The sequence below is a fragment of the Pagrus major genome, chromosome 23, assembly GCF_040436345.1.
Source record: "Pagrus major chromosome 23, Pma_NU_1.0".
NCBI classification, from domain to species: Eukaryota; Metazoa; Chordata; class Actinopteri; order Spariformes; family Sparidae; genus Pagrus; species Pagrus major.
Window position 1 is genome coordinate 4262958 of NC_133237.1, and position 25210 is coordinate 4288167.

The following is a 25210-nucleotide window of genomic DNA, read 5'->3' on the forward strand; positions in this document are numbered from 1 at the left end:
TAATTTCACAAAAGTTCACGTGATTAAACATCATACGCAAGTGACAGGTTAGATATGTCGACCAGATACTACCATTTTAAAACACTTACTATAATTATAAGTAATTATCCACAAACAGAACTGAACTAACAAACATGACATCCACCATGATCAGAGACAGGATATGAAAATTGCATAAATTTAATATTTAAAAAAATATATATATAACTTATAACTTGATTTATTGTTTGTGTCAGTTGATATATTGGTGATGATCATTGACTGGACCTGTTTTACACACATCTCTGTTCCAGCTCAGAGGACTGATGTCTAACACTTGCCTACTCTTGTGATCCTGACCGAGGTCCATGGTGCAGGGTGCTCCTTCTGTGTTAACACTAGCTTTACATGCAGTGTATACAGGCATCTAACTCAGTGACCTTGTTAGGAGCCCAGAGGCAACATGCACGCACACACACACACAGACTTTAGAGTCATGTTGCCTATGTCATCTCCAATCTTTCTGTTCTCCCAAAGTCATTTTCTCTTCACACTCTCCTGCATTGTCTCCTTGTATCACTTATTTTCTGTCATTTTTTCTTGTCCAAGTACTTTTCTCATTCTCACACATCACCTTACCACCCTCTTCAGTGCCTTTTGATATTGAAATCCCTTAAGCTGAGAAATGTCCCTTACAGGTACAGCAGTTGTGACACAACACAAAGCACACGTCAAATTTCAACATATTGTTCCAAAGTCTTTATTTATGTCTCGATCTCTTTGACTTTACATTTCAACACATAAACCGGGCAGAAGACAAACAGCTGATACAGACGATCAAGGCAGCACTTCAGGAAGCATGGCCATGCATGGGCACAGTTGTCATCCATCGATCGGCAGGTTGACAGCATCAGAAACCCACCGACAGCGATGAATGTGAACCGGACCCCTGCACTCGTAGAGGACTGCTCCATGTGGGGGTTTATCCCCATCAGAGAACGTAGACGAGGAACAAACAGTGTGTTGATGTACTGCACATGGTGTTGTATAGCCAAATCTGTTTCCCTTTTGGCCAGTCCAGTTTGCAGAGCAGGAATGATTATACAGGAATGTGTCAGCGTACACATGGGTATTGTTTTAGCATCTGAAAAGAATGTGACACCCTTTAAACATCCTCTCCACGTGTTTTAATGGATAATACAATTCTGACATAGATTTTATGAGAAAATGTACACTTTGAGCAACACGTGAAAACAGCCTTCTAGTGTCGAAACGCTGCACATACATCATTCTGCACAGTGAAGCTCAAACATTCAACTGTAGAGACAGGAGGGGAAAGACAGTGGAGGGGGCTTTAAGGTGCATGATCTGAAGTGATATTTTGAGTTAACAAATAATAAATCATTTAGAGACATGTCATTTGCTGTGCCAAGATAATGAAACTTGATTTTGATGCAGTTTGCCAAAGATAAGTAGAACTTACCACAGTCACTGTAACGTCTTGTAGTAATTTCAAAATGTATGAATCACTTTTTATTGTCCATATGTGAGTGGATGGTAACATGATGTGAGAAGTGAGACCTTCCTGTCTCTGTTGTCCATACAAGCCTGTGGACGATGTGTTGAAGTAGTTTAATGCCGCTGGACTTTGGATTTTCTTTGTGAAGGACTCAGGTCAGATTTCCACAACAGTCCAATTGATGTGACTGTATATACATTCTCGAGGGCCTCGTCTCAGTGCCTCTCTCGAGAGCAAGAGTAGCTAACGTTAGCTTAAAAATGGAGTCCGCTAACATAAGCTAATGACAGGCTTCCAACACAACACAGAAGTTCCACAAAGCCCTTTTAAGATTGTCTTTCATAGCACCACAGTACACCATGTACTTAGTGTCTAAATGAGACTACAGAGGTTGTCGGGGACATTAAACATCATCACAGCGAACACAGAGACCGACCTACTCACTAGTCTGGCTTTACAGGCCGACTTTAGATACAAACTATTCTGACTCTAACTTTGCAACTTGTACATTGATCAGTTTATAGAAAACCTGTGTAGTAATTGTGTAGTAAGACGCTTAGTGGTGGTTTAAATCATGTGACCATGATGTAGTATGTTTACAGCTTAACATTAGCTAGTAGTTATTTCATATTCTTTCAGTATCAAAGTGTTTGCTTTATTTCACAGCAGACATTTTGACTTATCATAGCAGTACAACACAGGTGAAACCCATAACATCAGCCAGTAAGTTAGCCAAGCAGGTGAGCCAGTTTGCACAATGCAAGGACTCGAACTGACACATCCGAATGAAAAGCAGCCATTAATGTTAATATGTTGTTGTTAATGTCATTAGTGACAACTGTGTTAACTAAATAACTAAATGCTGTAGAGATGTGGAGGCTCTGTGTATAGCGTGTCTGTGTATGCGAACGTGGCGGTGTGAGTTCCAGACCGACGTGAGCTCACGTGTAAAGGTACACTCAACACTCGATGGTTTCTCCGAGTCACAAACTCACCGACAGCGTTGAATGTTCCCCAACACTTGAGAAACTGGGGCTGACAGCGCTGCTAACAAACAGCCTGTCCTCCAGCGCTGCAAGGAGTGGACAGCCATGACAGGGCCGACCAGGGAGGACGCTAAACAGGAAGAGACAAGAGCTCTGCAGGTGCACGCACACAGTTGAAGCAGTGATGTGGTGGACAGCGAACCTAAAACCACTTGCTATATCTTTCTTTCTTAAGAGTAGCCTATACTTACATTTGTCAGGCTGACATTTAAACTGTATGAGTAGAATGTGTGAATTCATTATATTGAGGTATTTAGTCCTTGTAACAAGCGTTAACATTAATAAGACTAAGTGTTAATAATAGCATCATAAACATGTTTTATTGGATTATATGTTAAACCTTTGTTTATACTTTTTGTTGATTTGTTAAGATTAGTACACACTTTATTATGCACTTCCTAGCTAACTGCACTTAACTATGCTATTTGCAGCCACCGGATATAAAGTGGAACAATGCCTTTTTAAGGTTAACAAATCTTTTTATCAGGTATTTATTAACAGCTATTTTAAGATGTGTTTAACTATGTGTTGTGATGCTAACTTCAGGGTCAGCTACAAAGATATGTCATCCCTGCGGCTCTCCATTGAGAAATCAACACTGCTCTGAATTCATCTTGGAACGGACTTGGAATGCTGGGAAACCTCAGCCTACTAACTGGACCGAGGTCTCTGGTTTCACTCAGCGTCTGATTTTGAATGTCGAACTTCCTGTTTACCTTTACATCACACGGTTACAGGTTAAAGGGACTTACCTGCACTAAACAGAAGACATCATGACAGCAAAGGGCTCCACATATGGTTGCAGCTGAAACACAGTGCCATGGACATAACAGATATTTGGTCACTAAAGGTAGAAATCAATGAAATATACAACAGTCAGTTACTGCTCAACACATGCAAAACACAAATATAGATGAGTGTTATTGCCATTAAATATGCATTACTTGCAGCCTAACCAAATGTATAAACCTTTTTTTTTTCTTTTTTACAGAAAATGATAAAGAAAAAGATGCTTGAGGTTATTTATAATTATTAAACTCCCAGTGAAGTTTACTGTTTCAGTTCACTGATGTCATTTTGGACAATAAAGTTTATTGTTAAACTATAAAATGTCCCGCTCTGGTACATATCTTTGTGTTTGATAACCACATATATATTTAGGAATGTGAACATCAACCAATATATCGATATCATATTTCTTTTATTCCCTAATATTGGTGCTAGAATCAATGAGTGTGAGTGTGCTAACAACAACAAAAACACCTATATATTGAATTATATAACCTATAAAACAACAACGAGTTTTACATTTTGTGTGCACAGACAGAGTTTCATCCTGGTGCCTTTTTATCTAAAGTATTCTATTCATTTGTAGTTTTACAATGTTTCCTCCACCTTTATCTTTCCTTCAGCATTCATATATTAAGTGTTGTCTTAGCTAATTTTTCACCCTGTGTGGTCATACAGTAGCACAGAAACACTGCTACGAGCTTGTAACATGACTGCTGTTTGGTTGACTGTGTGATGATAGAGGGAGTTTTGGAGGGGGGGGTCACGGGTTAGTGGAGAGAATAGGAAGGTTGGGGGGGTATGGTGGGGGGTGGGGGAGGCTGTCTGGGTGAGAGGAGTGTTGATCGATTCCAGGCTTGGTATTTTCCAGACAGGCTGAATGGTAAAGGTCAAAGGTCAGCTGCTCTTGTTTCCTATAAAAGAGAGACTGTGTGTGTGTGTGTGTGTGTGTGTGTGTGTCTTAGTGTGTGTGTATCAGTGTGTGTGTGTCTTAGTGTGTGAGTGTGTGCATAGGTCTATAGTTTAATTGTGATTAAATCTGATATTTTTGTATGTTAGTTGAACTACTTACATTTTCTAATGAGCCTATTTGCAGCAGGGAAGGATTGTTATTTTATTGTTTTTCAAGAGGAGAAATGTTATTAAAAACAAAATGAAAAATCAATGCTTCCAGAAATCTGAGCGATAACTAGATCATAAATATACAATTTGGAGGCAGAATCTTTGGTAATTTTGACATTAAGTTGCAATGAATTCCCTTGGAGCAACTTCATTTTTTTTTTTCTACTAGTGGGAGCGTACTCTGCTGGTAGTGGAAACTGTTAACTGCTGTTGTGGATCATAAAAACTTTCAACATCATCTCCTGTTGGATTCCAGAGAACATCAGATGTGGCTGAAAAAAATCTGTTCAAACCTGTCAGTAACTTGAATAAAAATTCAGGTATTTCTCAGTGAAGCACTGACTGCTGAACACCTTGAACTCTAGCAACAGCTAACACACAACCGTGCAGGCAGGTGGTCCGGTGTCTTGCTCAAGGGCACGTGGGGGAAAGCCAAAAATAGTACCAGCTGTTGCTGCTGGGATAAAATCTGACACATTTGCCCTCTGTTAGCAGGCATTTGCGTGCATGTCACTGTTTGGGCTGTCTGTTTGTATTCAGCTCCACCCAGACTGTGGCTGCTCACGTAACTACACTGCATTGACATGGTGATGACAACACACACACACACACGTAACCAATGTCTCTTCAAACAAGAGATGGATCCTTATGGAGCTTAATATTTGTCATCACATATAAGCCTGAACACACACATGCAGATCTAGACAGGTAGAGATGCCAATTGTGGCCAAACAGATGGTGACGCTCACATAATAGCAGGCAAAATAAACATTTAACACCCCTGACCTCCACACGCACTCGCACACCAAGAAAGCAGGGAGTAAGACGTACATGTATGTATGCATAAATATATGGTTGTGTATGAATGCAGAGTGTGTGTCTGAGTAAGGAGACAGATTGTGGAGTGTGAGGTAAATATAAGGGGGGAGGGTAAACGGAGACACCGAGACATGGGGTGGGTGGTGGGTGAGTGAGTGGCGGTCCTCCTCCCTCCTCCCTCCTCCCTCCCTCCTTCGTTCACTCTCCCACTCACTTGCTCCCCCTCCCCCACCTGGGACTTGAACCCATGACCCCCCGGTGAATGAGTTCAAGGGAGGCACCACCATTACTGGGGAAACTGCCGGTCTGTTTGTGTGTGTGTGAGTGAGTGAGAGTGTGTTTCGACGTGAACTGAGCTGAGTTCGCCGGTGTGTGTGTGTGTGTGTGTGTGTGTGTGTTTTTGTGAGTGTGTGTGGAAGTGTGTTTACAGGCAGAATTCCTGTGTTCCTTAAAAGTTGTTTTTTACAATGGGAGTTTTGAATGAGAGGTTTGCTTCATTAAAGGCTGACATAATCAACGTGTATAGATATTTGTGCACGTGTGTTACAAAATGACCAGAGTGTGTGTGCGTGAGAGTGTGTTTATGGACAAAATTCCATGGAAGTGTGTGTAGGAGGCAGAATTCCTGTTTTTTCTTGAAAGTAAATTTTTCAATGAGAGTTCTGAATTAGGTACGCCTATCAAAACAATATAACTGCTACTATGTGTGCGTATGTGTGAGAGTGTTTGTATGTGATGTCAGAGGTAACGAGAACAGTGATGGCCCTTCCCCCCTCCTCTGCTGCTGGGTGTGTGACCAAGTCTGCATCTCGCTACCTGGCCCAGACTGGATCAATACTTTAATCTAATTGTCATTCACTTCCACTGGGACAGCTAAACACACACACACACACACACACACACATGCAACATGCATATCTATACAGGCAAACACATGTGAGCACAGACAAATACTCCAATAAAACAACAAAAACACACACACACACACAACCAGCCAATCACATGAGAAATGATGAATGAAAATCCCCATTGTGTGAATGCACTCACTGCTGCTGTATGCTAGCATGCAACCTCAGTGTCCTTTACTACATCCACTTCCATGCTCAACTCTGCACTCTGTCCCCTGCTTCTCTGGGCGTTCCTCCTTGGCGTTGCATCATGCATGCACATCAGTGTCGGCAAACATCCGCTGACACACTGTCACATCGCATTCATGTCTGCCAGCGAGCAGCCTCTCCCACAGAGTGACAATGGAAAGTAGATGTCAGGGCTGCTCTGGGATCAGAGCCCTGCCGCATGCACAACAAGCAGCCTGGAAAAATGATGAAATTAAAGGTGCAAAACTGACTTACCCAACATCCTCTTCTGCAGGAGCGGTAGTCTCCTCTCCGTCCCTCTTTCTCTGCATTCCTCTATCTCTATACCTCCTTCTTTACCCCTCCCATTGAAAAGCCACTCTCTCTCTCTCTGTCTCTCCCTTTCATCTTCTGTTCTCATCCTCCACTCATCATCTCTTTTCCAAATCCCTACTCTTCCTCACTTCCCTCCTTCTCCCTGATTTTCTTCCTCCTCCTGCTCCTTGTCTGTCGTTTATCACACTCTTTTCCCTTTCTTTCTTCCTGTCGGGGTGGCTCTCCGGTGTCTTCTTCCTGCTGCTGTAAACTGCAGACTGTCTGGCGAGAGAGAGAGAGAGAGAGAGAGAGAGAGAGAGAGAGAGAGAGAGAGAGAGACAGAGGAGCAGTGGGAAGTGCAAACCAGGACACACACAGCCTCTGTCAGTTTGAATGAATATTGTGCACACTTGGCTTGTCTCTCCTCCCCCCTCTCTTTCTCTCTCCCTCCCTCCCTTCCTCTGTCTACCAGACACCCCTCCTCCACTCCTCTCTCGCTTTGCCCTCCTTCGCTATCTCCTCCTCCTCCTCCCTCACTGCTGCCTTCAAACATGTTCACACTCCAAGACTGACTGACATTGTAGAGCTGCACTTACTGACACCCCCCAACATGCACACACATACACACACACACATACACACACACTCACACACACACTTCTCACTCTCCTGGACCCAGACAGTTAACCCTTTTGATGCAGCTGCACATCCTGTCTGTTTGTGTTATTATCATCTTCTTAGTAGACGCTGGCTCCAAAGTGCTAGCCGGTGTGTTTTTATATAGATTTTTTGAATGAATCCTCATTTTTAGTTGTACGCTGTCCTCAATGTACTCAAGTTCATGATCTGTAGGGTTACTTGGTAAATTTATATTTATATTTATATCTGTGAAATATAATTTCTCATGTCAAATGTCCAAAACAATCATGAGTTTACCACATGTGATTTCACATGTAGAATTACATGTGCAGTCGACGTTCTCACACGTCTACATCACTGCATCATGTCACGAGTTTGTCCTGTGAAAAACATGAAAGGAAAATGTTAAGTGCACTGCATACATCATGTGCGTCAATCACATGTGAAGTCTGTATCTGTTGATATTATATGTGAAATTGCTATTTCAAAAATGAAAGCAGCTTATTATGGCACATTCATGTATTTATTTCCGTTTGTTGATCGATGGTGACCTCTAGCAGCTGCAGTAGTATTATGGTGGCAAAGGAGGAAGTGAGGTGAAGTAGTGTTAAGAGTGACAAGTTTGTGTGGGGAGGAGGTTGGAAACGGATGGGGTTCATCGGGTTCAACAAGCAGCTTTCAGGACTTTCATTCAGGACACTGCTGTTCATGTCCAGTGTGAAACCAAAAATCAGCAAAAGTTGTTTTTTTTTACTATGTTTGTAACAGAAATGACAGAAGTAACATTTCCTAAACCTAACCAAACTGTTAGTGTACGTGAAGGTGTCGTCTGCCTGTCGCTGATGCGCTGCAACACTTATGTTGTTTCGGGTACGGCGATATTTGTAGTTTAGGGAGATGCTGACAATCGACAATCACCTATTTAGGTATGAGGATATATCACATTTAAAAAATCTGAAAATCACACAAGTGAACCCTGTTAGTGTATCATGGGAGATGCCTTCACATGATATTTTGTGAAATTGATGTTTTGATATGTGATCTGACATTCCACACGTGAAATATTTGAAAACCAAGTGCATCGTGTGACGTAGTTACACGTGAAATTGTAAAACCATTGAAAAAATGAGGAATATTTGAAAATGACACATGCTTACATCGTGTGAACATATTGTGAAATGTGGTGCAAAAATCATACGCAGTGGAAAAGTGTTTCACATGTGATGCTACATGTGAAAATGATATGTTCAGGTGCCTGGATCATATCAGTGTATCACATGTGAAATGCTTTCAAATCTGACATTTTATGTGAGATAGATATTTTGACGTGTGATGTCTTCATAGGTGTCATTTACACTGGGGATGCTGGGGACATGTCCTCACCACTTTTTAAAAGCATAATTTGTCAAACAGTGCCAGGAAAAATAACTTGCTTTAACTTAAGAAATGTAAGCTTACAACTGGACCGCTCTGCTCTCCATCAGCACAGTCTGCTTTTCAAATGTTACTAGATTCACATGAACAGGGTAATATTGTTTTTTTAGTCTGATTCTCTCCACAAACACAAGAAAGTCTGCTGAACAGCTTTCTTTTCTTAACATAAGCGTGTGTAGAGATCACTTTACCAACACAAAAGATACACCTGAATGCATCTTTACTCATTTGAAATGGTGACATTTTGCTTCCCACTGTGATATTTCTTTCAACATTTTTGAAAAATGCAACAGTTTCCCTCCACATGCTACACTAACTATTCTCCATACATTAATCTGCAGCTGATCCAATTCGTAGCGGCTATGAAAGCATTTTTTGAAATGTTTCTCCACGTATATCTCTGTTTACAGTTTGCATCCATCATCAGATCCCAGCACAGCCCTCTTTACATGTATTCTCATTCACACCGTTCCTTCACCCCCCTCCATCTTCTGCAACTTAACCCCCACTCTCTCCATCATCCTCCCTCCTTCCTTAGTTACATATTGATTAGGTCGCTCATTGTGTATGTGTGTGTGTGTGTGTGTGTGTGTGTGTGCATACGAGCCTGGTCCTGCTGTGGTCAATGAGGTCAACATGGTGGCCAGACAGACATCCCCACCCCCTTCATTTTTTTTTTCTTCCCCTGCCTCCTCCATCAGCTCCTGCTCTCTCTTCTCAGGGTTAGTGAGGGTAGTCGGGGGTAAAAGAAGCGATGAACAACAACGTCAGCATCGTCGCATGAACTCACCAAGCGGCTCAGTTGATCGCAGCTGACAGAAAATGAATGTACTGGCTTGCAATGTGTACCACAGCATCACATCATGAGCCTGATGGGTTTATATAGCAAGAGGTGAGATCTGACAGTGTAGGCACTACATTAACATGGGAAATTCAGCAGTTAAAAGGTGAGTTTCTAAAGCATTAGGAGGAAGGAAATACCTGTAAAGATCCATATATTCATCAACAACAGGCATGTGTACATGTGAAACTGTTGCAGATCAGTCAGGTGATGTCCATCACCTCACCACTCTTGCATTGAAAGAAACGAAGCGGCGTGCTTTTCAAACACCACCTGACAGTGACCGCCCTCACTGACCCCTGCGGCACGACAGACTCGCTGTCTGTGTGGAGGAGGGGGCAGGATGGATGGGAGTGCAGGGGTCGATAGAGGTCATGAGGCGAAGATGGAGGGAGATGCACACAGAGGAAGCTCGAGAGGATGCAACACAAGAGGAAGGCGACAGAGACAAAGCAGCGACACCACGTTCAGCTTTGTTTAGATTTTTACAAACTGGTTCTATCGCTGTTGTAAATTCACTAAAACAGCTAAAATATGAAGTGAAGTTGAGGAAACAGCCATCATTAGAGACCAAATATGATTCTTTTGTTCATTTAATGCTAATTAATCAATGCTAAATGTCCGTTATATGTTGCACAGCAACAATCCATTATGTCCTTTAACCATGCTTCCAGTGTGTAGTGGCACCGACCTGGGCCAAACAGTCAGGGGGCAAAAAATATAGGTAATGTTTTATGTCGTCATGTCATGAGAAGCTCCCACTAAATGTGGGCTCTTATCAGTATCACTATAACAGCCTGCAGGTGCAGGGGAGGGTTCCAGTGGTTCTGCTGGTGACGTTTTGCACTGCAAGCAAAACTAGAATGGCACTCAGTAGAGCAAATACTACAGTTTAAACAGTTTAAAAAACCAAACTCTGTTCTCTCCTCAACTCCTGATGTTTTTCTGGAGTCTTGAAGCTAGCTAGCTGTCACTCAAAGCGGACCATGCCTCTAATTATGCGTAACTTTAAGCCTTAATATAATTTGAGTGAGTTATGTAAAATTTCACCCTCCACAGTTGTCACAGTTTGGTCCTTCTGCATAGGCCTCAAGTCTAAGAGACAGAGGTGGCCACTTGGTTAAATGCCTGCAATTAGGTCTGTAATTAACACAGGCTAAGATATTTTCACCTTTTGTTCTATAACAAAAAAAGATGCAGTTTGTGGTCCAGATGATAAAATGTCATTTAGTTTTGTGTGGAACTAAACTCAGAATGTCGCTGACACCAACATGGTCGTCACCTCAGCACAGAAAACATATTGCCAAAAATCACAACAAGTCACATCATATTGACAACTGCAGATATGCAAAAGGAGGGACAGTCAGTTCTGTGAGGATCAGCTCTCCAAGGTTTCAGTTACGGCTTGGTGAATTTCTTTGTTTTATGACCACTTTCTCGTTGACAAAAGTCAGGTGTGTGTTCTGATGGTGGTCCACCAGAAGGGACGTGTCTTTGCCTCTTTATGACATTCCCATCAGCCTCAACTCTACGTTGTGTTTAGCGCTGATTACCAAATGTTAGCATGCTCACATGCTCAACTAAGAGTAATCACATGCTAATTATTATATCTGTTAAATATGAGTATGTTTGCTTGTCTGCATCAAGTAACCATTTAGCTTAACTAGGGTTTCAGTAAGGTAGGCTGGTTGGAAGAAGCTGTTAAAAAGCTGTTTACCTAAAGTGGATAGCCTCAGGAGTCTGCCTACAGCAGAATAATAATCAGCAGAGTAATCAGCATAATAATGGTTGTTCTGAGGCAGGAAAATTGGAATAATGACCAGTTCACACTAATGAGCGGTCCCTAAATTCACCTGATCGGAGAGGTTAAGTGTCCATCTGTACACAGTACACAAGATGTAACACTTAACGTTTTATCTTGATGCAGACGGCACCTCTAATGTTCATCCTAGTGCTGAAACTGTCAGATCTCACTTCTTGCCTCATGATCACGTCAGGCTCATGGTGTGATGCTGTGCTACAAATGGCAAGCCAGTGCATTCATTTTCTGTCAGCTGCGATCAACTGAGAGGTCATGCTGGCATGCTGACGGTCCTCTAGCTTTTTCCATACCTTTCAACCACATCTGGTCTTCATTTGTGGAGGAAACTGCTCAGTATGTTGTCATGTTGTACAATCTTTTTTTTTTTAAAGCTCAGGATAATCTTAAAAAAAGAAGAAGTAATTTTTATTATTGGCTGATGTGCAGAAAGTTATACTTGCTTTTATCTATTCTAGGTTGGATTATTGCAATGAACTGTACTCAGGCGCTCACTCACTGCTGCCCGACTTCTAATTGGGAGAAAGAGGTATGATCGCATCACGTCTAAGCCTGCCTCCCTCCACTGGCTCCTGTCAGATTTCAAATTGATTTTAAAATCTCATTGCTGACTTGCATTGAATGGCCTTGCCCCCTACATACATTTTAGGCTTATTAACCTGTTATGTACCCTCTAGACCCCTGAGCTCTGCAAAAATGGAGCCCTGCTGGTTTGTCACTGTGGAAAAGAGGATTGGGATTTTGATATTAGAGCCACCAAACTATGGAACGCTCTGCCTGTTGAACTCAGACACACTGAGTCCCTCGCCTCTTGTAAATCTCTTCTTAAACCATTTCTATTTGTATGAGCCTTTGGAAATGTTTCATATGCGATTTTATTCCTATTGTTTGTCTTCATTTTAGTCTTATCTGGTTTATCTGCTTTGTCTGGTTTTATTTCCTGTTAGGCACTTTGTAACTTTGTTAAGAAAGATGCTTTATGAATAAAGTTTATTCATTATTATTATTATTATTATTATTATTATTATTATTATTATTATTATTATTATTATTATTATGTGGTTGCAAATATAAATAAATAAATCCAGACTGAATCCTCAACCCATCCTATGGGATGTGAAATTGAGGTTATTAAGCAACATCCAGTACAATTACTTTGCACTAGAGCGCCATCTGGTGGCTAAATCCAAAGACACCACTACGCAGTGCACTGACTGAACAGAAATCCATTGACAGGCTAACTCTGTCCACTGTTGAAGACAAGCTGGCCCCTGACCTGTGACTTCCTCCAGGAGACACCTGATAGCCCCACCAGCAAGTCAGAAGTGACATCATCAGTCACCTTTGACCCCATTATGTCTTAATGTCCAAGGGGTCCGTGTCACAATGATACTCCTTCACATGGATCTGTAGAACTAACTGATCGATTTCTGAATCTACAATGATTGACTAAGTGACATAGTGTACCTGAAGCAACCAGCAGGCCGTCAAGTCAGCAGTAGTGTGCGTCTCTGTTGTTTGTTGGACTGAGCTACACACTTAAGATTCACTCAAATGTAAAAAGGTGAGTCCAGGATATGAACATCACATTACTACTGCAGTACATTTGTTCCAGTGCTTTATTTCAGTATGTCCAGTGTATATTTCTTTATTCTTCTGTTCAACTCTAATTCATTTTAAAGGACATTGTTGTGTGTGTCACACTACTTCATTTATTGGACAGCTAGTGTGACCAGTTACTTTTCAAAATAAAAGAACACACTTTATGATGAGGTTACTAAACCAGAGGTTCACGGCCCTTTTGTCATGTGACCTTTCACCACCAAAGAGACATTTCCCCTTTAAACTGTATATAATAATAATGTCACATATATTTGTATTATATGATGTAATAATATATTAGTCACGTGGGTTTTTTTTGGGGAACAAATACTTGCTGATTATACTGGATATAATGGATGCTTTGAATTACAATGAAAGCAATTTTACTCTGTATTATCGGCTCTATTCATCGGCTGATGATTCCATTACCGATCGATAACCAGTAACATACATTTTCCATATCAGGCTGGTAAGTTAGCAGTCTGATAATTATATCGTGCACCCATGATTCTAAATCAATTTGATGGTGGACTAACTTGTAATAGGATGAATGGTTGTCTCTGTCAGTTCCACTCTGTGCCCCGATCAGTATTGGCCTCATGTAACCTGGGTGGGCAGGCAGTCTCCTGCTGTAAGTGTGTAATGCTTTAAGACATCATGTCACGCAACATCAACTACGAGTCTCCTGATAGACAGATAGCTGTACTTGTTGATACAGTCACTGCTAGCTGCTACTAAATTTAGCTGCCGTTGGCTAATTAGCTCACCTGTCATTGTCATTGCAGTAACCAAGGATTTGTTAAGACAGTGGTGCTGGACTCAGAAACTGTTTGTGTGTGTTTCTGTGTGGGGGGGCTAATAGCACAAAATAACAATTCCTACATAATGCTGCTTTAAGCAGAATTTGGAATTGATGTCTCTTACTTGTAATAGAGTATTTTACCATTGTTGTTAATTTACTGAAGTTAAGTACTTCCACATCTGGTTTTGATCAAGTTTGAAATCTCTTGTTTATATCTAAAAATACAGACATTCAACCTTGTTCAGATTTTTCAGAACATTGTGTAGAGCTAGGTATGTCTGGTTGTGTCCTATCCTGGGGGAAATTCTGGCTCTGACCAACCATAATGTCAAACTTGAGGCTTCAAACCACCAAACCAACTGGTGACATCACAGTAGGTTAACACTTGAGACGAGTGAGATAAACCAACAGGGAGACATCTGGAGATAACTGACAGATTTATTGACCTGTGTTTGATGGCATAAATGATTTGCAATATTTTCTGTGAAAGAAAAAGCATGTTGGAACAAATTAAAACAGAACCCATTTTGAATGGCTGCTTATAGTGTGGCGAGACAAAGTGTTTCCCGTTGCCTTGGCGGTTTGTGGGAGCAGTAAAACAGTTTGGACAGTTTCAAGCTGAAATATGTAAGTTAGAAGTGGTTTGTCGAATCCAATGGTGCATGAAAAATGAGACAAACTTCCCTGGTACAGTTTTGTAGTCAGCATGTGTTTGCCTGGCAGTGTGACACGTCCGCTTCACACAGCTCTCATGCTTGAGTCTGTTCCTGTTTCAGTGCTTCTACTGGGCTGTCTTCACTGACACTCTCCTGCTTTCTGTCCACTACGTTTGTGTCCTTCTCTTCGTCCTCCATGGTCAGAGCTAACCACGACTCTTTATGCAACCTCTCGCTCTTTTCCACCTCCTGAACACTGGGTGGTGATGTCGCCTGCATGTGGGCTGGCAGGTGCTTGAACTCTCCCTCGTTCACATCATAGTCCTTCATCTTTGAGTCCAGGATCCACCAGTGGCCAACGAAGCCCACGTCTAGAATACGTTCAGGGAGCTCCCTCCAGGGCACTGACAGGTTGGAGCACTGGGCTTCGTACAGTGTGACGTCTGGGTTGTAGTCTGCACGGTAAACCAGAGACAGAAGACCCAGGCTGATATGGCGGAGCCGGCCATCATTCTGAAGCTTCACTAGGCTCTGCACATGGCCGTCGGAGGTGGCATTGCGGATCCACGGAGACAGCAGGCCCAGCTGGCCAGAGCAGTCGAGCAGGGCGGCTTCAAAGGATGACTGATCAGGTTTGGTATATAAACAGGCCCAGGCCCCGCCCAGCAGACTCAAATAGGCAGAGGCTTTGACAGGCCGCTCCCACGCACCAACAAATATCTCCTTACAGGCCTCTTTGTAGTCAGAGGCCAGGCCGCGACACCACACACCTGCAGACACAAGAAAGGACACTTAGAGGCTGATCGGATCTGGTATTAACATCCTTAGTGATCCAGTCACAAGTGGACAGCTCCAAGTCGCCAAGTTCACACCTGGCATTAACATGTGTCTCGAGTGACAACTTGTGATCAGACCTCACTTACCTGCTATACATGGAAATAAACACGTACATCACTGGAACAAAAGGATGCTGTTTTTTGTTTTGTTTTTTTACAAAAAGAAAGAAATATCTCTAACATTTGGATCTGGCTAATCATCCTAAGTCTTCTTAAACTTACACGGACGAGTGCAATGGAATGGTCATCTGAGTCCAAGTCCAAGTCGGAAACTCGGGCAACTCGAAATTAGCATAGAAGAAGCCCCCGCCACTTTTAAATTGTTTATGTGGCAGCATTTTGGGTACCCGGTGGAAACAATAAACGGTGACAGACAAGACACGAACAATATGTAAGCTTACATATTGTTCGTGAAGAAAATAGTGCTATACACCGCGGCTAACACGAGCACTATGCAAAGACACCTACAGAACCACCACAGCTCTCTACTAAAATCAACCACACCTGTGAAGAAAACACTGAAAGGCCAGACAACACTGACGGATACCTTTGCATTTTTGCATCTGCCATTCAAAACACCCGTTTGCAGCGAGTGTCCATGTTTATACTGACTCGGAAATACCGATTTCAGACTTGCAATGGTGCGCAGCATCAAGTGGGTCCAAGTGTGTTTACAGGTGTTGGGGGAGTACTGCTGCATGTATGAATAAAGACTTTCGTGGCTCAAGAGGAATCGGTATCTAATCTGATTAAGTGCCTCCAATGATGTCACTCCGTGGCTAAGGGCGCACTCACACTTGGCCCAGTTGATCCGTACCATGCTGAAGCATGATGGTCCCTCCTCGCCCCCCACTGGCCTGCACTCACATTGCTCCAGCTGCAACCAGGCCTGAGCACGGTTACCTCTTGTACATACGTTTTACCTGTGCTTGTGCTCGTGCACGAGCAACCGTTCCATGCTGAGGCGAACCTCTTCCAACCATGCCAGGGCCAAGAAAGTGTCACACGGTGTACCCATACTTATCAAACTGGACTTTGGGGGTCAAATGTGCTTGGGCATGGCACGGATTGCCTAGTGTGAGTGTGCCCTAAGTTGCATTGTGGGTAATGATGGCTCCATGTTTTGAAAAGAGATCAGAATGGATACAGCAAAACAGAGATATCACATTTTTCTTCCTTTTCAACAATAAAGACTTTTCTCAACTTGTCAGTCACACTGACATTTACCAATATGCAGTTAGAGCAACATTATGATACAGGAAACATATTAGTTAACATGATAAATCACCATGTACACCTGATGTTAGATAGAATTTGCATTTTACCATGATAGAGTAGGTATTTTTTTGGTAATTAAAATAAGTGACAACAACTCTCTCATGTTTCCCTTCTACAAACATCATATTACCAGTGAACTTAAGTGAACGGGACAGTAGGATAAACCAAAGTTTACCTACATAACCGAGCTAGTGGGGTTCCTGCAGCCTTGACTGTGACACTAACTAGCTGACATGAATGAGTCGTGGGTTCAGTTCCTCACCAGCTTTACTCTTCTTCAGTCTTTCCCACCGGCTGCTTGGGGCCGGAGCTGCTACTGTGTCTGCCGCCGCGCAGAACATCCTCCTCACTACACGCAACGAAGCCATTTTAACAGATTTTATCCACTGCTACGGTCACCTTCACGCTGAAGAAACATCCCGCTTGTCAACGAGACAGCTCACATGGAGCCAAAATGGCGCCCGAGAGGTGACTCGCTTTTAATCTTCCGACAGAAGGCGCTACCTCGCAAACGTTCCGCTTGCTGTCACTTGAACATGAAAATACGTGTTTACTATGGAATTTTGATATGAATTGGAAATGCGTCAAATGTTTTACGTTATTGTAAATTACACATATACGAGTTATATTTTAATAAAAAAGCCACTTTTAAAAATAAAAAAAATGGTTCACGTGACAGCTTTGTTTACGCGGTGACGTGTACCGGAAGACATGCCACTCGACTGGCTGCCAGCTGTCTCGTCAGCTATGAGAGACAGGCGTTAGCAGTGTGTTCTCGTTTTTCTGTCAGCTAATTAAACCTACATCGGCCGCGTTGTCATACATTTACGTTAGCTACCTTCACGTCTTCAAACAAATGAGAAACGAGAGCGCTGTTGTGCGTTTAGCCTAGCTAGTAGCTGTCGCAGCTCTGTGGCCACTGTCACGCCATCATCGTCAGGGACATCCTGCAGACGGCAGGTGGGTTTTAACCTGGTCACCATCCGTATGTCAGAGAGCACAGATCTGACTCGCCTTGATCACGTTGAGAACTACGCGCGTGTCTGTATTATGTAACTGTATACTTGTTCTTGGTGTGTTAGCTTGCTGCCTGGTACATGAACACAGTTTGATGTGTACATGTACATGTAGACGTATCTGACCTCAGTGCTCATCTTCTCAGGTGTTGCATGAGGTTGCTGTTTGTCCGCTGAAGCAATGGCCAGTCCAAATGATCTACAGTTCCAAGGTAAAGACCGAGTCTTTCAGCTTGATGTCTCTGCTCTGTGTGTGTCGTTTTCCCCTCCCCACCTCCTCTTTGACTCCTCCAGGTGTCTGGGCTTTGCTTCTCTCCTTCCCTCTCAGATCTTATGCTCCATGTCTTGGTCTGTCATCCACAAAGGTCTGCTGTATCTGGATATAATGTTATCCGTGATGAGGGTTGAAAGCTGAACAGTGGATCATGAAAAGAAAAATCCTTATGATGAATGCTGAAAAATATATATAATGTATTTTTTTCATTTGTTAATCAGTCCTTTAGAAAGACACTATTTAACAGAAAACAAATTAAAACCATATAGTTAGTAAGCAGGTAAAAATTAGAATGATAATGAAACAATATAATAAATATGTATTGCACTAGTCTTGGTAAGAATAAGACCAGTATATAATTATAAACTACATCTTGTGCGCGCCGCCATCTCTGACTTTAGCAATAATGCTCTAAAGTGCATACTGCTGTGTTGTGGTGATGCAGTGTCAAAAGTGCCCAATCACCAGCAGATTAAAGGCAGAGGAGCGAGGAAACATAAAATCAGGCGAATGAGAAGCACCTCAGATACAGTGACCTCTAGTGGCACAGGTGACCATGTGCTGTTGTTCTTAACAGCATGTGGAGTCTTTAAAAACAGTTATATCTAATATGCATTTGATAAGTTGATTGCTAAAGAGCAACCTTTTGAATTCAAGAAGTGTGATCCTTTTTTTCAAACTATACTTCTACTTCACCACCACATAAAAATCATGTTACTTAAAAAAAGCAAACAATATGACTGCTTGATCTGCAGATAGAAGATCAGTGGAAAACCTCATCAGCGGTCTTTACCACAAAGTGAGATAGTGAACATTTTTGTTCCAGAATCCTAAAGTTATGAGCTGCCCTGCTCTGCTTCTGATTGGGTTTGGTTAGGTTAAGGCATGATTGGGTTAGGTCCACAATGAATCCAAATATTATCAAAATTACAATATGGCCAAGTGAAAATTCGAATCACAGAAGCTGCAATTATTTGTCAAAGGTAAAATGTGTGACAGTGTTATAATGTAGTGCTGCTGACCTATAAATCTTCTGATTTCAGCTTCTTAAAAGTTTCTGTCCTCTGTGACAGTAAACTGAATATATTTGGGTTGTGGACAAAAACAAGACATTTAAGGGTGACATCTTGGGCTTTAGGACACAATGAGCAACATTCTTCATCATTTTCTGACATTTTGTAGACCGAACATCTAATTGTTTAAAGCAACATTATGTCACTATTTCACCTTATAATAACAGCTGTAGAGTCATGTTGATGGTACAGTGTGTTGTAACAGGGTGAATGGTGTCTCTGTCTTGTTTCTGCTCTGTGTAACTTCAGTGAGAGGGTAGGATCACAGCGTTACATACATGTTTACTTCAACATACAAGTTTTCAACACATTCTATATATTTTGTTTCAATCAAGAAAATAATCAACAGATAAAAACTGATGAAAATAATTGTTAGTTGCAGCTCTTGTTGACTGCTGTTGACCTGTCAGCAGTTAAGATGACATTCACAGATGGCAGTGGCTGAGGTTACATTTTGTGCTGGCACATTAATGAGCTACTGGCTTGTAACATCCCTGTAATCAGTTTGGAAGGCTGTTTAAATATAGAAGGGGTCGTTATAAAGCTGGCTAAAAAGTCTCTTTTTTTATAGCCTTCAAAGAAGATAATATTAAAGGTTGTAACATAGATGTGTATGATGAATCTGTGCTGTTTCAAAGATGGCGTAATGACGGGCTGAATGACTTATAGATCAGTTATTTTTTATAAGAAAGATTTGTTTTCCTGGCACAAAAAGGGGAATCTGTAACAACCCATACATCGGCGTTGGCTACCGACCAAATTGTTTGTCAGAATTGGCCGGGAATTTCGCAACTGGTGCATCCCTACATTTCATATTAAGAACGTCATTCATGGTCTGACGATGCTGTTTGCACAGCGTGAACACGCTTGTAGCTAAATCAGTAAACCTGAAGTTCACCAGCTTTGTGATAGAGCTGTACAGGATCACTCAGTGAAGTAGGTTAGGGTTAGGCCTGGATTATCCTCCTGAGCGGACTTACACAGAGACAGCTGCGGACACCACAGGCACGTAGTAGTTCTGTTTATACAACTCTCTGCAGTTAGCTTGCAGAAGGCGTTCCAGACGTACACACATACACACACACACACTCCCTGTGATAACACAATTGAAATCATGCTGACATGGAAAATATACACTGGGCTTCAGTTGAACTATGCTGGTCCAGGTTCCTGGAGTAGAACTGGTTGTTATGTGTACACCCTGGTTGTACCACCACTACTGGTGCTAACTCTGTATTCCTTGATGTTTGTCTGCAGAGTTTGAGGAAGCAGCAGAGCTGCTGTCTGTAGACCCGGGGGCCTCCACACTCAGCATGTCTGCCTCAAACACCACCACTGCAGCAGCAGCAGGAGGAGGAGGAGAGGAGGTGAAACTAGACCTCTCAGAGGATGAGGAGGGTCAGGAGGAGAGCTCTGAGGTGTGTAAAAGTGTCTGTACTGCCCTATGTCACCGTGACACAGGTTAACCTGTTTTGAGTGGACAGCAGCTGACAGATGTCTGTGCTTCCAGCTGTTAGGAGGACAAAAAGCAAGCGGTGGCTTCTGGACTTTTGAGTACTATCAGTCTTTCTTCAACGTGGACACAGTGCAGGTATGAGACACTCAAGACAACAAGAATGTTTCTATTATGAATCAAATCTACATATTTTAACATGCTCTTTTGCCTGACACGCCATGATGTGATGCAGGTCCTGGACAGAGTGAAGGGGTCAGTGATGCCATTACCTGGAAGAAACTTTATCAAACACCACCTTAGGAGTAACCCAGATCTATATGGTAAGACTTGATAAGTGATTATATATTCTTCATTTTTTTTCTTTCAGTGTGAATGAAAGAAAGTGAATAGAGCGGTTTGGCAGCAGTGATTAAGGGAGGTTATCTGGGTATAACTGCAGTTCTGTAGTATGTACACCCCACTGTCACTGTAGGCCCTGTCACATATGAACTCTGGAAAATATCCAGAGAATGAAATGGGGAAATAGTTCACACATGTTGGAAACACTCTGTATGGTTTGGGCGAGGGGCGGGGCCTGGGTCGGAGCGCGTTGGAGGCGGGATACGACACAATACATACGCTGCAGAAACCTCAGTGTTTACAGCACCCTTCATGCCTCCAGTTCACAGATACTTTCTCTTTCTTCATCATCGTCATGTAAAGTGACTCTCCTTCTTCACCCTGGGATATTTGATTCTTTCGGTTGCACACCAGTCGCATGATATACATGTCATCGACACACCCATTCGCTCTCTGTGAACTCACTCTGGACAATTATCTTCTCTAATCAAACATGTGGCTCCCCTTGACTGGGGACTAGGGAGCTGGCAGGGTAAAGTAATAAAGCAGACATTTGTGTTCACACATGCAGCTGCTCTGGTAAACAGTGCATGTGTGAGAGGTTTATGTTTGGCTATTCAGACCTGTTATTAACATCTGTCCTGAGTGATCCGATCACAAGTGGACAGCTAGACTTTGACTCGGACTTTATCATCCCAAGGGGAAAATCTTTTTCACAGCGTTGTACTCGTCGGACAACAGACAGTTACCAGCTACTACTAACGTCAATATACCCAATCTCCCTTCACAAGTTGCATGTTTTTAGGAGTCGCTGAGTGAGAAAAACTCTCCTGCCTACTTAATACAATACATGAAGTTGTTTTTTTCAGTTATCTGTTTGTTCCAATGATGTTGATTTGCATATAGAGCAGAGAAGTTAGATCTGATCACAGTCAGACGCAGTTTAATGTCAGATGTGAACTGACGGACTGAGAGCTGATCCCTAGTCAAATATGAACAGCCCTTTATCACAAAGTAAACATAGTGACTGTGACTGTGTTTGGAGTATCAGGCCTGTCTGTCTGGTCAAACCACTTGTTGAACTGTCAGCATAATTTATTGAACAGACTTCAGGTATAACAGCATTTCGTGATCGTACTCAGTTGTGTGACAGCATTAATAATAAGAAGCAGCTTTGTTTTAATGGAGCGATAGTCTTTAGAAGCATACACACATACTAAATATCCCAGGTTCCAACAGGGGTTCTTCCTGGGACAAGAGGGTGGAGAATGTAGTGAGTTCAGGACTGATGTAGGCTGGAGTGAGACTGTAAGAACAGAGAACTGTTCCAGTTACAGCAGGTATTTGGTGCTAAAGGTCAGTTTGAAAAGGTACATTGGTAGGAAGTTAAGATTTAAAGGTTCTTCCAATAATAATTTTACAACACCATGGTTGTAGAATCAAATGTAAGTGGTAGTCCTTTAATGCTGCAACTTTTAGCTGAAACAGTCTCAGTTCAATACTTTAGCTTTTACATCGTCTACACAAGCAAACAAGACCATCAGCAAGATGAAGTTATGTTATGATGAATGGCATCAGGTGGGATTCTGATTTTTATGGTGGACCACTGAGGATGAAATTGAGGACTCTCACAGTCCTAAGAAAGAAGCTGCTCTGCAGTCTGGTGGTGCGGCACTAAGAGGGAATTCAGACCTGGTATTAACATCTGTTCTGAGGGATCCAATCACAAGTGGACAGCTTTACGCACATCAGTTCACACCTGGCATTAACCTGCATCTGAGTGACCGCCTGTGATCAGATGTCTCTTTCCTGCTTTGTAAATAAACACGTCCATCACTGGGACAAAGAGATGTATAACATTTGAAGGCCCAAATAATCTGTTGTCAACAGTGTTTCACAGCAGTTTATAAAATTTGTCCTCACTCAACAGCTCTTAAAATAATGTGATCTGTAAGGGAGTCTGGGGATATTACCATTACTTGTTCAATGGTCAGTTAAAACTCTGTGTGTGTGTGTGTGTGTGTGTGTAGGTCCATTCTGGATCTGTGTCACGCTGGTTTTCTCGGTCGCCATCAGTGGGAACTTGTCCGTCTTCCTCAGTCACATGGGAAACCCTGCGTTCCACTACAGACCACAGTTCCACAAAGGTCAGTGCTTTGATAAACCACTTAGTTTGTCTCAGTGTTACTGAGTCGTGTCGACTCACGCTTTGTTTTTTTGTCCTGCTCTTTAACAGTGACGATAGCTGCAGTCGTCATCTTCTTGTATGCCTGGCTGGTGCCCATTGGTTTATGGGGTTTCCTGACCTGGCGGCAAGGGACTGAGAGGCAGATTGGAGGCTATTCCTTCCTGGAGACTGTTTGCGTCTACGGCTACTCCCTCTTCATCTATATCCCCACCTCGGTGAGTCCATCTGCCTCCCCTGAGGTTTATTCATGGACGTAAGGATCATAATAAGTTGTTATCTATTCTATTCTGTATAAACAGTGATGAACAGATAGTAACCCCACCAACTGTAAACAGTGAATTTCTAATCCATGGAACTGTCACAGCACCTAGAAAAGCTGTTTCTGTTCTTACACTTTCTCGCCTCGTGTGCTCAACGAGCAATCTTCATTCAAGTGACTGGGTGCCATCTTTGAGTCCAGTGTCCAGCTTCTGTAATACATTGATGGAAAATCTTCCACTCATGTAGTGACGTCTATACTGTATGTGTAACAGTGGTGAGCAAAGGATCTTACCGACATCAGTAACTGACAGGTAACCCGCTCTTTTCCAGGTTTTGTGGATCATTCCATATGAGTGGTTGCGCTGGACACTGATCCTGGTTGCCATACTGATCTCCGGTTCAGTCCTGGTGCTCACCTTCTGGCCCGTTGTCCGTGACGACACCAAGGTGATGGCCGTGGCTACAGTTGCAACGATAGTAGTTTTGCACACGCTGCTGGCTATCGGCTGTAAGGTTAGTGAGCCACGTACATGTAGCCTCATGTAAGTCGCACACATTCAGCTGTGACCGAATTGTAATTTCTTTACTCTTTTCTCTCAGATGTACTTCTTCCAGACTGCAGTCCTTTCACCAATTCCAACAGCTCCAACAGCCCCCCCAGCTCACATTACACTGGTCACCCAGACCCACTGACCAATAGGAGGGAGGATGAGTGCTGGTTGAGGGACGGGACGTGAAGGAAGCGTCTGTTAGCCTGTCTGTCTGACAGGCTGCTGGAGGCAACGTTAATCATTGGTCCTCTGAAGAAGTGCTGGGATAGCTGGGATAGCTGTGTGTGTGTGTGTGTGTGTGTGTGTGTGTGTGTGTGTGTGTGTGTGTGTGCGTGTGTGAGCGTGTGCGCAGTTGTTTGTGTGATTCATCCTGAGGTGGTTCTACTGTGACTGTAGCACTTTCTTCACTGCAATAATTGTACATTTCTACTGTGATGTTTCGAGATGTGGTGCATCTGAGGGTCTGGCATGGCTTCCTCAACACTGTGATTCCCCCCATTTCATCATCAAGGATTATACAACCCTAACCCAAGTTCAAAAGCAGAGGACATTAAGAATCATTAGAAGAGAAAAAAACCCTAACATTTCTGAACTAAATGAAACCATGCTGCTACCAGTCATTCCTTCTTACAAGACATCAGCTAGACAACAGATAAGTCCTTCAGCTCAGAGACAGAAGTTACATCCGGCTGTGGCGAAAGGGATGACAAAGTTTGCCAGATTGTGCGCCCCTGATTAAACATGAGCTCCCCCTAGTGGTACCATCATGAAAAACTTAAATAAATAATGAAAAAATAAAAATAAATTAGTGAATTTCACATTCATACGTTCCTCGCGTTCACACGTCACCCATGATTAGTTCTGAGCTAAACTCAAACTGATGGGCGAGATGTTACTGTAAGTGGAGGTAGAATGAAAGGTTGAAAACACTACAAACGTGGCTACAAATGGGAGCGATTGGTAAGAGAAGAGTGGAGCAGGAAGAGAATATATCCAGCAGCAACAAGTGCCAGTGGTTATTAAGCTGAAGAACCCACAGCACCTGCTAACGTTAGCAGCAAATAGCATAAAACAGTAAGCTGAATAGAGTAGACCTTACATTACCGTATCTTAACGTTGCTTGCTCTCTCCCAGCAGCTGCAGCTTTCAGAAAAATGATGCACAAAGTCAAATTTATTCCATGAGCAGCTCGCTTTGGCCGCAAATGTGGATAGGGAAGCCATCCCAGATGTTAGTGCGGGGTTATGAATGTGTTTCAAGATGGGAAAGGGACCCCTGCTGATGCACCACACCAGCACTCCCACCGTAACAAACATGAAGAGCTCAGCCTTTTAACTTTAAGACACAGAATGATTTCATTTACTTTAAATTGCATTTCTGATTTATTGTAAGTTGTGAGATAAGTTTATGTCTGCAGAACTATTTATTTCCTACTGTGATGCTGTTTGGGGATTTTTGTTAATAAACTTAAATCATCTTA

At 42.5% G+C, this 25210-nt stretch overlaps 2 protein-coding genes across 2 annotated transcripts; one reads left to right on the top strand and one right to left on the bottom strand.

Annotated features, from left to right (window-relative positions):
• Positions 1 to 14222: 14222 nt before the first annotated feature.
• Positions 14223 to 17035, bottom strand: timm29 (translocase of inner mitochondrial membrane 29). The gene is made up of 2 exons (XM_073494350.1): positions 16835 to 17035; positions 14223 to 15228 (listed from the first exon to the last, which is right to left on the bottom strand). The coding sequence occupies exons 1-2, from the start codon at positions 16938 to 16940 to the stop codon at positions 14552 to 14554; spliced, it is 783 nt and encodes a 260-aa protein (XP_073350451.1). The 5' UTR covers positions 16941 to 17035; the 3' UTR covers positions 14223 to 14551.
• Positions 17036 to 17277: 242 nt separating this feature from the next.
• Positions 17278 to 25210, top strand: yipf2 (Yip1 domain family, member 2). Its single transcript, XM_073494896.1, has 9 exons — positions 17278 to 17532; positions 17735 to 17800; positions 20193 to 20353; positions 20446 to 20526; positions 20624 to 20711; positions 22761 to 22877; positions 22967 to 23133; positions 23510 to 23692; positions 23780 to 25210. The coding sequence occupies exons 2-9, from the start codon at positions 17770 to 17772 to the stop codon at positions 23870 to 23872; spliced, it is 921 nt and encodes a 306-aa protein (XP_073350997.1). The 5' UTR covers positions 17278 to 17532; positions 17735 to 17769; the 3' UTR covers positions 23873 to 25210.